This window comes from Cupressus sempervirens, chromosome 4 (assembly GCF_028749045.1).
Source record: "Cupressus sempervirens isolate cs-2001-9-10 chromosome 4, ASM2874904v1, whole genome shotgun sequence".
NCBI classification, from domain to species: Eukaryota; Viridiplantae; Streptophyta; class Pinopsida; order Cupressales; family Cupressaceae; genus Cupressus; species Cupressus sempervirens.
In genome coordinates, this window is record NC_143121.1 from 480384510 (window position 1) to 480397251 (window position 12742).

At 36.5% G+C, this 12742-nt stretch overlaps 1 protein-coding gene across 1 annotated transcript in view; it reads right to left on the bottom strand.

Annotated features, from left to right (window-relative positions):
* LOC149562052 (SWAP (Suppressor-of-White-APricot)/surp RNA-binding domain-containing protein) overlaps nucleotides 1-7906 on the bottom strand; it is a 42621-nt gene extending 34715 nt beyond the window's left edge. Inside the window, exon 1 of the mRNA XM_089825594.1 lies at nucleotides 6612-7906. Coding sequence (XP_089681720.1) covers nucleotides 6612-7744 — 1133 coding nt within the window. The 5' untranslated portion in view covers nucleotides 7745-7906. The remainder of the gene's footprint in view (nucleotides 1-6611) is intronic.
* Between the last annotated feature and the right edge of the window lie 4836 nt (nucleotides 7907-12742).

A 12742-nucleotide genomic window follows, 5' to 3' on the forward strand; every position in this document is an offset into this window, starting at 1 on the left:
CTCGATATTTTGGGCCCTCTATGAATTTGAAGCCTTCCATTAATCTAACTAATGAGAAATAACCATTTGGTTCAATGCTTCTTTCACCTTGACAAGTCATCTCATGACAATAGTATGACATGGAAATCGGATCTCAGTAACCTTAACGAGTTAATAACAATATGATAATAAATACCATGCAAAGTTATATACAATTTAATATTTGAACATGCCATAACATTTATTAAAATTAAATAAATTGATTAAATTTAGTAATTACGATTTACCTTCAACAACTCCAATTTGGAGAATTATCTGAATATCAATTGTGACATTTGATCGTTCGTCACAAGCATATGTATCTTTTCGCCCTCTTGGTATATTTGCTTCACCCAATCTATTTCAATGTCAATTTGTTGCATGACCAAGTTGAGGAAATGTATTGTGCATGATGTCCAAAAAAATGGTCATACGGGCCCCTCAACCAAAGCAATTGCACCCCTACAATTTGTGGCATCATCTATAATCACCTAGGCCACATTCTCAATACCCACAATATCTATGACCTCAATGAGAATTCTAAAAATGAATTGTGAATCTTCCACTTCCCCTTCCCAATCAACTGCCTTCAAAAGCATTGCCCCTTTGGATGACACTAAATCACATTAATCAATGATCGCTTTTTTATATCTTTCCATCCATTAGAAACAATAGAAACACCCGAAGCTTTCCAAGGATTCCAAATTAGTTGAAGAGATCTCTCTAGAGATGTATATTTCTGTACCCAAGACTTGTGTAATCAGTCGGTGCTTTATTGATGACTGCTACCATATCTTTCTTATATGGTGATCTCACCAAGTTGAAAGGAAGACCATTCGCATAGAGGTAGTGAGGAATGGTTTAATCAGCAAGATCTCTTGCCTTTTAAATGACATGTTCAATGGTCCTCTTTTGCAAAAATGGATATTTGGATGATAGAATTGGTTCATTGGGTAATTGCATTTTTTTCTTTCCAAAAGGAGGTTGATAATAACCTTTTTTTAATCTTCTAACCAATTTATCAGCAACTTCTTGTTATTTTCTATGTCTTGTTATTTGTCCATTAGACATCCCCTTCCCATCTTTGCCTTTGCACATTCTCATTCCTTGGCCAACAAGGCCCATAAAATGAAGTTTGACCCAAGAGTATGAGCTATTGAATGGTTTGCCTTTGTTACTTTGACAGACATTACACTTCCAAATATATGAGCCACCTCCTAAAACCTGTAATAATCTTGTGGTATGTCTCCGTAAAAGAGATCCTACATCAATTTTGAAACTATTGGCTCCTTGCCCTCCCAATGAACTTTGACTACTAGTGGAGGTCATTCTTGCACAATACAATGTAATTTCTTGCTACAATAAGAAATTATATAAATTTTAATTAGAAAAAAACTATGAACATCAAACATACAAGTGCAAAAAAATGATACAAATATATTAAAATAGATAGCTAAGCTTATTTCTTTTAAAAAAGAAAAAGAAAAAAAAATTGAAAATTTTCTTCCCAAACTTGAAAAAAATCATCAAAATCTCAAAACAAATTATTAAAGAACTCAAGAATGGGATCAAATGCTTACCTTAAATGCTTATTATTCCTTCGTGGAAGTTATCTCTATCGGCAAGTTGGCTGAGGCAAGTAGTTAAATGTTGCAATTAATGGCAACACTATACTTAGTTAAGTTCACTTATGCTGAAGATATAGTTTTAGTATGGTAGATTGAAGAAATTGCCTAAGTGCCACAAGGAAAAACAGAGAAATAGGTAGATTATTTTTTTCGGCAAGCCTCACTGGATGCACCTACAGAGCTATAACTCTAGGATATGGTAGAATAATAGTCTACTTGATATATCTATGTTTCCTTATGTTAGTATGATAGTTGGCATAGGTTTTGGATGGAAAATCAGTTAACAGTTTCTTATCACAAAAGCAGAGCACACAAGACAAATTGGTCATTTTGACTAAGATGTTGAATTGACTTGTCAATTTAAGGATATAGGAATGAAGGGATGACATCGTAGATGTTAACCCTCACTTAGTAGATTTTAATATTGTGTTTTGGTAACGTGTTTATTAATAATTTGGGCCAACTAAACAAAGAGTTAAGGAAAAGGGTATAAAGGCAAAATATTTTGATAAGGAAAGTTGTCAATGCTTATGCTATGTTATGATTGTGATATGCGAGTTTTGTTTATGTTGGTTAAAGTATGTTTTGATGATAAGAACAAAGCAGAGGTATATGGGCATCATTAGATGCAAGGAACAGCAAGGGACTAATCAAATATTTAAGATATCAGCATAGTCAGCTTTTAGCATTTATCTATACTACTTGTAAAGTTGTATATTGTTGTAGATCAATGAGATCATTTTGCAATACAACTTTTAATAGGGTTGAGACCTCTAGCAGGGTCAAGTCCTCTAACAAGGACAGATACATTATGTATGTAATATACTCTTAACAAAGTCAAAACCTTTCACAAAGTACTTCTAATTAGTGGATCATTTTATGGGTACCATCCCCACCAAGGTTTTTCCTTGGCCAGAGTTTTTCCCTACTCAACAAAATATGGTGTTTTGGGTTTCTTTGTAGGATGCTTGTTATTGCTATTCAATTTAATTGTTTATGCATGTATATGATTTATTTCTGATATCCATAACTGCGCAAAAAGTTTTGGAATACTGACTCACACCCCCTCCCCTTTGTATTCCCTATTTCTAACAATCTCACTCCCCACAAACGATCCTCTTTGAAAATAATCACCTTGCCTCCAAAATGCCAAAATGGAGACGAAATGAGAAGAAAGCCCAACAGCAAAAAAAAATGAGATGAAAAATGAATGAATGGCCTCTTTTAAAGGGATTTTAGGGTTTACGAGAAACAAAAGAGAATAAAATATGTTATTATTTACACAAGTTTTAATGTGCTTTAAAGGTTTTTTTTGGCTCAAAAGTGTGTTTTTTCCCAAATTGGGCCCCCCAATGCTAGTGGAGGCACTGGAGTGCTCTATGGATGCTTCCTAGAAGCGCATCTTGGACGACCAAATGCATTATAGATGCCTAATCATCCACAGTGCATCCTAGGTGCCCAGATGTTTTGTGGATGCCAGACAATCCATAGCACATCCTGGGCACTCGAATGCACAATAGATGTCCAACTATCTACAATGCATCTAGGCGTCCAGTATGTGCTATCGGGAAGCATCCACAAGGCACCCTAATCAAAATCTGCATTCCTACACTTCTGATTCTGCCTCCACCTTTTGAAGGCGCACATCGATATCTAAGCATAGAACACATATTCTAACACGTAAAACAATCAACTTTTCCCTTTCTACATTCAAGCATCTCTAACACATTTAACTAGGTCAAACAAGTTGCCCTTCCATAAGTGCTTGGAAGGATATAATAGGCAACCATAATCAGTCATTCATATCATGTTAGACTTCTAAAAAGATAGGCAAGGTGTGTCACTTCTCCTTGTTGATTGGAATAAGTAAATAACTATATATCTATAGATTGGCCCTTCTAGCAAATTTCTACAAAAACTTGGACTCGTCTAACCTAAGAGAGGGAGACTAATATACTCAACTAAAGATAGAATTAGTTTATCTTGCTAAGGGTACTTTATTTGGTATTATCTATGCATGTGCATGAATTGGACTTTGCAAGGATAAAGGTCACCCAATGCATCATAGAGGAGTTGCACCATCATGGACACATGGCATATAAGTTATAAACTTGACTCCACCTCTATATGCTATTGATACTTATGCTTTATATGTTTTTAAATTATATCTAGATTTGTTTTATTCCTCGGTTTTCTTAGAGATTAAATCAACCTTGGCTTCAATACATACATGATTTATATAAAATTAAAACAAATCAGGTAAAAATGTCTCTTTTTTAGAGAATGTTGAGCATTATGAAGAAGGTCAACGACAATGTTAATTGAACTTTGAGAATTGGCTGAGCTTGTCACATGGACAAAAATAGATTCAGCATTATTTTTAACAAATTTTTGAACCTTGGAAACATTTATAACTAATATAGATATCTTAAATATATCTATCTAAAGAAATGCCGATAGCTATCCACTACAAAATAATTATAACTTAATTTACTACATCTAAAAATATTTATTTTTCCTTTATCTCCATTTATTTAGTTTTTTACTAAGCTTTTTATTTTAATTTCTTAAAAAATAGATAATTTATATCTCCAAATATTATAATTTAAACGGATATTTTATATGGTATTTATTAAATTATTTTTAAAAGTATATTCTATTTATAATAAGATTTAAACTTTTGACATGTAGATGGTAGTCAAATTTAACCTATAAGGGTAAAAGTTAACATTAACACGCTCACACCATCCACTCCCCCATTCTGCCATTGTAGAATGCCTATCGACATTAAAAATAACATTGTGATTGAAACTCAATCATTGTGACCATCACACTTTGAGAATTACCATACCTGAAGAATTCAACTCAATCGGCAGTTAAAAAAAGAGTTGCATGGATTAAAAAATCACTTTGAGAATTAAAAAGGCCTTGGCCAACAGAAAATGGTAATCAAAAATCTACCCGTAAGCCCAAACAAGCACAGCATGAGTTAAAAAATCACTTTGTAAAGACCTTGGGCCAACAGAGTACGGCGATTAGAAATCTACCCTTCAGCACAAACAAGCACATCTCAACACACAGAATGACAAGCAAATTCTGAAAATGATTGGGTTATATTTTGAATGTAAAAGATGAAGTTTAGAATATGTTTCTTTATAATCTTCTCATAAGCCTGTTTAAATAGCTTAAAATTTGAAACTCGCGCTAATATTCTGAAAACGAGAAGAAACCTACACAGTTGCAATACGAGTTTTGGAAATGCTGAGGATGTGTTAAGTTCCACTCTAAAATGATATAGAAGCATGCTTCAGATACAATCAATAGTTTAAAATGTCAAAGTTCTATGAGCCACTTCTGCTAGCAAAGCATTTAATTGCTCAAGTAATCTTTCCACAGTCAATAAATCACAAAAAATATTTCTGGAATACAACTTTGTGAATATTTTTTATTCAACATTTCGAACCAGTCTCTGCGAATCATCATTGGGACAAAAGAATTATGTATCAGAAAGAGTGATTCAAATTGTCAATTCCAAAATATTCACAGAGTTATTTTCCAGAGATATGTTTTAAAAGCATTTAATTCATAAAAATTTATTAAGTATTAGACTCTAAGAGAAATGCCACCAGCATTGATTCGGAATACACAGGTATAAACTAAGTGACATGTGGCACTAACAAAGAAAGAATTGCATAAACAACTGAAAAATTCATACATGAAGCTGCCCATGTATAGAAACGACTTTTGAATAATTGGTGTGTATTGTGTGGTAAATACAGCACAATCTGGTTTTAGACAATACAGAATACAGAGATGAAATTAAGAATACAATATTGGGATAAGAAGCTAATAAGTTTGAAAAGAAAAAATCTAAAAAAAATCAATTTCAAAAAACCTTTCCTTGTATTAATGATCATTGATAGATTGACGAAAAATAGTTCAGTACACACAGCATATTGTTTAATATATTTAATGTGAATATGTGTTCAATACTCAAATTATAGTGTCCTCCTTTTCAAATTTCTATATTATTATATTCGTAAATAGTTTTCTCTACCAAAAGGCACTTGGATTAATGGCCAAATCCATGTTAGGCACCTAGATTTTGTTGAGGTCAAATCTTCTATAATACCCAAACAAAAAAAACCTCTGCACTCATCTAGCATTCAGCTATTCAGTTTTGTGCCATCAATCACCATTGTTAATACAACAAATCTTCGAAATATATAGCGTTGGACCAACCAAATAAGACAATTTTCATTAAAAAAAAATTTCTAGATTATTTACTTAATGTCTTTTGTGCGTCATTAATCTAAGATAATCTGTAGTCCCTTTATACCCCTTTTCCTTGTATTCTATCTTCCTTAAATAAACTTATTATGAATTTTATCAGGTTTCTACAATCTATTTTTACATGTAATCTGTTTCTGGATTCGATTGTGTGTATAATTTTTAACATCATTTTTAAACTTATTATGAATTTTATCAGGTTTCCACAATCCATTTTTACATGTAATCTGTTTCTGGATTCGATTGTGTATAATTTTTAACATTTAAACATGTAAACTTATTTATTATGTTTTTGTTTCTCCTGCAACATCTTAATGTTTTATTCTCATCACCCAGAACGATCGTGTGCATAAATCATTTCCGTGTGACCATCGAGCTCATCAAACAGCAAAAGAAGGAAGCATTGAAAAAAGATTTTAATAAAATCTCTTTGCTGATGTTCTAATAGAGGACAGTAGTAAGTGTGACATGAATCATCAAAAAACAAATTTGGACTTAATGCAATCCTACGGTAAGAATAAGAACGCATAGATGAGGGCAATACAAATCCCATAAACTATGTTCATTTATTGATGAAATTCAAGAAACACCTGAGTTCGTTAACTGTAAGACAGCTTATGAAGTTCTTTAGAAATATATTATACAATGGAAGGAAAGGGAAAACAAATGTAAAACCTGTCAAAAAGGATATCATTTGCAAGATAAATGATATGCAGCTGCCTCTCGGCATCATGGAGGGCCATGACTCGTTCTTTGAGTGCCTCGGCTAAAGCAGGTGCAAAGGGAGACCTCTGCATAAACCATATTTTTGCACCCTTGATGGACTCCTTTGTCCCGCTCAGATTGTTGAGAACATTGTGCAGCTCCGCGTCCACGTCAGACGGCAAAGGACCGGACAGACCCTTGAATGACTTCCTGCTGCTACCTGAATCATAATCATAATCCGCTCCCCAACTAGACTGGGACTGAGACTGATGCTGACTAAAATGTGGTGTTGGTTGAGAATGCTGCTGGTCACTCGCATAGAAACTAGAGGAAAAGGGAGCGGGGGCAGAGGGGGATGGAGAGTGGTGCAACTGCATAGAGGCAGCAGCAGCAAGCGGAGGAGGAGGAGGCAGCGAAATCCCCTGGCGAGTGCAAAGCCAGAGCTTGTATCTGTAGTAGGCATTTCCTTCAGCCCCGAAGAGGAAGTTGTAAGCAGGGTTATCTTGCTGTTTATCTCTGATCATTTTTTCAAAGTCGGGTCCATTCTTGGCGGCATATTCGGCCAATTTGTCGATACGCTTCTGCAAATCGGCATCAGCGGGAGGTGGAACAGGCGGTGGCGGAGGCTCCCAGGGGCTGAAAAACCCCTGAGACTGAGGCTGCGCTTGTGGGTGGGGCTGGGGCTGTCCTTGGGGCATTCCTGTGCCTAAACCCATGCCCATTCCCATGCCCATGCTCATTGCTCCCATTCCCATCCCCATCCCCATTCCCATTCCCATTCCCATCCCCATGCCCACGCCCAGTCCAGCCCCCAAGGGGGCGGCCGCCGCAGAGGCTGCGGGAGGAATATGGGGTTGCGAGTGTTGATGGTAGGGCAGAATCTGGTGGTGATAAGGAGGGAACTGCATTGGTATGGAAGGATGTTGAAGTGGATGACCGTGCTGAGGGAGGAAGGGTACCTGAGAATGAGGAACACCTGCGCCTGCCCCCGCCCCTGCCAATTGCTGGAACCCCACGAATTGCTGCTGTGCATGGTGTTGTTGCTGCTGGGCAAAGGCCGCGGCGGCTGCTGCCGCAGCATAGTCGTGAGGCTGTCGATCCATCGCTTGCAACAATGACACTGTTCAATCAACTCTTCTTCACCTGAACGGAGATATCAATTCCTCACTTCTGCAATCAGACCAAGACGTTGCCATCCTGTTATCCCCTGCTTAATACCCCTTCGCTGTCGAATGTCGAATCCCAATGCCTCAGAGGTTAATGCTGTGAAATTTCATTTTACTTTTCTTTTAAGTATATTTTTAATTTAATATGTAATGTGTATGTTGGAAAAAAAGATTCTTGATATGTATGGATGTTTATTCGGCTCATGGGTTCCTGGACTAATTAAAGCAGTTCTTATACCTAATATGAGATGAATTGTCAATGGGCCTTTGATCTACTAGTGAAGTTGAATGGCTTATAAAAAGTCCGCCAAGGATCAAGTTTTGCTGAGTGCAAGGTTTCGACATCATAAGAGATGAGGTCGGAATCGTGTCCCAGGTGATTTTGACAGCGTGGATGCCCCTCACTCCTTGGCTCTAAATCGAAGAGATTTCAAGTATGAGTGGACCCATATTGGGTATATATATGAGATGAATTCGTCCTACATATGAATGATTTAAGGTTTATTTTCAGTCAGTTTCTTGAGGAAACTCTAGTAGGGTCATGTTAAAGTTAATTTGGGAAACTCTATTAGGATGTGTAATGAAGAATGTTGGTGAAATTACGATGCTCATAAAAAGAAACAAGTGCCACTTAGCGGCATTTACTTGCCTTATTTGTTTTTCATTTCATGTCATTAATTGTATATTAATTTTGCTTGAAGAATGATATTGTTAAATAGTTCTTAGATAATTAATGGTTTAAAATTTATATTTTCTTTTGTTTATTTGTAGCCAAATTTTGAAAAGAAAAGTAGAATTTATCTTACTAAAACAGAGTAATATTCCCATCACAATTACAATATATCTTACTAAAATAATTGTTTAATACAATTAAAGACTTAAAAAATATAATTAGTTCTAAAAAATAATGTTCTCATTTATTTAAATTGTTAGTTCTATTATAGATTACCAATTGGAAATTGTCTCCTCTTTTTTGAATATTGAATATCACGAATTAATATTTAACAAAAGAATGAAAGATTTCTACAAAATACAATTAGTGGTACATTTGAAGCAACTTATTATTTTTAAAATTATAATAAATTACTTTTATATTTTTAAAGCTAAGCTTAGATTCATTATTATTATTTTTTTGAGATTAATTATTATGTGTTAAACTTGAGTGGATTCGAACCCAAGACCTCTCTGTTGAGAGGCTCACAAGTTACCATTGTGCTATAGGCAAGATTACGATAAAAGCAGGTTTTGAAGGGACCCTGAAACCCTTTAACAAAAAATAGGAAAGATAAAGCAAGACAGCCCAGCTAGGAAAAACCTAAAACAAACTGAAGAACAGTATCAAAATCAGGTTTTACAGGGACCTGAAACCACTAGAAAAGTCCAAAAACAAACTAACCCAGGTTTTACAGGGACTTGGAACCACAAACAGTCTAAACTATAAAAAAACCAGAAACCAAGACCAAAGTCCCCAACCAGCGACCAATACCAGATAGGCACCAAACCAGAGAACCCACCCCAGTGCCACTATTGCAGCTCCAGGATCAATTTAGCTGCTTCCTTACCAATTGCAGCAGTCTCTTGAATGGAAACAGCATCCATAGTAGCAGCAGCTTTCATAGCACTCTTCCTTGAGCTCTGCCTAGTTCTTTTGCTCAGACCCTCAGCCGAAATGATATCTTCATTCGCCCTTTTGCCCAAGCTAGCAGCGGCTGCCCAAATACTCGAGGTGACCTGTTCCATCTTAGTGCTACTCTCCTTGATTAACATTGTGAGGTTCTGCTCATAGTTGTTAAGTTTGTTAGGGATGTCTCCCATCTGTCCTTCCATATGACTAAGTTTAGCATTGATAGTATCTAGGTTATGTTGCAGAATTTCCACCTTTTTTTTCAAACCCATTATTTCATTGTAGATCCAAGAATCAACCTTGAGACTGGTGTCGGCTTTCTCCTTAGCAGAATGCAGGAAGGTAAGCATGGTATCCCTCTGCATAGCGTCACAATCATCTTCAGCAGTCTCGTGAGGGGGGGAGTAGACATTGTCATTGATATCCTCCATTTCCATTTGATCCTCCTTTCAACCCTCGGCATAGTCCTCAGGATGAGCAGAGTCCTTCCTTTTTTCTTCCTCTATCCCCTTAACAAGAGAAGCAGTAATAGTCGTATGGTCCTCCTTATTCTTCTCAACAGGATTCCCAACAGTGTTCTCTTCCACTTTATTACCCCCACAAGAAATAACCTGGTTGCCCTCATTATTAGATTTACTCTGTTCAAAATTACCTTCACTGTTGTTTTCCTCTTTTCCTTTTTCATTATTATCTTCAGTCTCCGGATACCCGTCCAAATTAGAACTTAACTCTCCAGTTTCAGTATCATCCTCATCCTCAAGTTTTCAATTCTCACAGCTTTCCGAATTATCAGTCTCAGACTCCTCATCCTCAAGAACTTGAGAGGCAGAGGGTTTCAAAATCAGGGCATTTTCTTTACCTTTGACAAAGTCACCCTTCTTACTCTTAATGGGCTCTTTCTTCTTGTCCTTAGAGGGAATAGAGGCAATGTGCTTATTTTTACAATATCCCTCAATTAGAAGGATCAAACCTTCATGAAGAATGGGTCTGGATTCCTTTTTCTTATGGGCTTCTAAACTATTAAGTAAAGAAAACCACAAAAAGAAGGGGAAAGATATTCTATCTTTATATTTGAAATGATTTAAAAAAACAAAATGACATTTATGAACTCTTTTATTTCTTCCATCAAGTATGAAATACTCACGGATGCAGCAGAGAACATCCCTCCAGATCTCCTTTATCTGGTTCGCATCAAAGAAATCACCATTCTTTTCCAGAAGCTTCTCCTCTTCTTTCGTTTTCGAAAACTTTTTGTAGGCAGCATTTGAAATACTAGTTTGCTTAGTGAATTTTATGCCCTCCGTAGGAAGCCCCGTGATCTTAGCAATAAACTCCTCTGTAAGTTTCACAGTCACACCATGGAGAGTGACTTTTTCATTGGACCAGTTCTTAAAGAAAGCTGTAGTGATGTGTGGCTCAAAACCATTGAGTCGCTCCATGTAACGAGTCACTTTTCCTTTTTGCAGAATTTTCCAAACATCCTTGTGAGCCTTCCATGCCTCACAATTTTCTGGTTCTTGTTTGCGCGGTTCACCCCCCATCAGCAGAGAACAGTAAACACATTCAAACCAGAAAAACCAGATGCATAGAAAGAGAGGGTTGGAAAGAAAACTATTTTTCTTCCCACCAAAAGAGACACCTTTGTTCGGAGAAACATGCGAACACCACGTCGCATTCATTTGAGTGTACTTCATAGGGAAAGAAAATCTGGCAATAATTTGATCACTCCACGAAATCATTAACTTTCCAATCTTTTCAAATCTTACCCACCTGCGCATGAATAGCTTCATAATGAATAATTGCTTTGAGATCAACTTGATTATTTAATTCATCGGTCCACCTCACCATTTGCCTCGTTAGGACAGCATAGTTGGCAACCCAATCAGCAGCACCGTTGGCCTCCCGAAAGGTATGAGATATGACAACTTTTTCAAATTTTTGAATAAGGTATTTAATCTCCTTGATAGTGATCTCTATCGACCATGAGATAGCACTTTTATTATTAAGGATATTAATAATATTTAAAGAGTCACCTTCCAACCATAATTTTGGACATCCCAGATCCACTACAATTTCCATAGTATAAAGGGTCACCGTAGCTTCAGCAATGTGACTATTAGTCTAACCTATAGGGATAGCTATAGCATCTTTAACTATTCCCATATGATCTCTCAATACACCTCCACAACCCGCACTCCCCGGATTTCCCTTAGCAGCACCATCAAAGTTTCCTTTAATCCAACCATTCGGAGGGGAACTCCAAGTGACATTCAATCTTGGGTTATCAGTTTGAGTCTTAGGGTTTCCAGGAAACATAGGATTATCAATAGGAAAGGTTTGATCAGATATTTTCAGAGATCTAAAATTCTCCTTACAAGCTCTAATAATATTCTGACCAAGCACCCATCCAGGAACCTCTCTGTTTCTAAAAATTATATTATTCCTTTCTTTCCAAATACCCCAGTAGAGATGAGGCAGAGTAATTTTCCATAGAAATTGAACATCAGAATTCTTAGACGGGCATTTCCAACTTTTAAAAGAAGATTCCACATTGTTATGATGAACCCAAGTCAAGTTCCAATACATTAGGATCTCAATCCAAACCATCTGGGAATAAAAGCAGTTCAGAAATAGGTGGTCTCTATCCTCAAAACCATTCTTACATAAAATACACATATTCACCAAATTTATACCTCTTTTCTGCAAGTTATCAAGGGTCAAAATTTTATTTTGAAGCAGGACCCAAAAGAAGAAATTAATTTTAGCAATGAGACCCTTAATCCAAGCCTGTGACCACAAGGGATGATTTTCCTTCTCCTTAGAAGCAAAGAGAGAAGAAACCTTGTATTGTCCACTAGGATCAGCATACCAAATAATCTCATCCTCAAAAGAAGGGTGGAGAGAAACATCATTGAGAGATAATTGGATGTGATAGAAACTTTGATCAATGTCCTTCAAGTTAACCCAGGCATCATTCTGCCAATAATGACTAACAAGAGTGCCATATCTCTGCTTGCATAAGTCAACTTGATTCAGATCTTGAACATCTTCGATCAGGGGGTGATCCTTAAGCCAGACATCTTCCCAAAAACTCACCCTAGACCCATTGCCAATTTTCCACAAGCACCCTTCTCCAAGCATTTTCTTAGTACTCTGCACAGCTCCCCAAATTGAGGAGGGATGAATAACATCAGTAGAGGAGAAGAAATCAAGAAGAGAAACAGAATTAGGGAGGTACTTGTGTTTCCAAATGGTACTCCATTCTTTCTTCTCATGGAACACACGCCATCCTTGTTTAGCTAGAAGAGCTT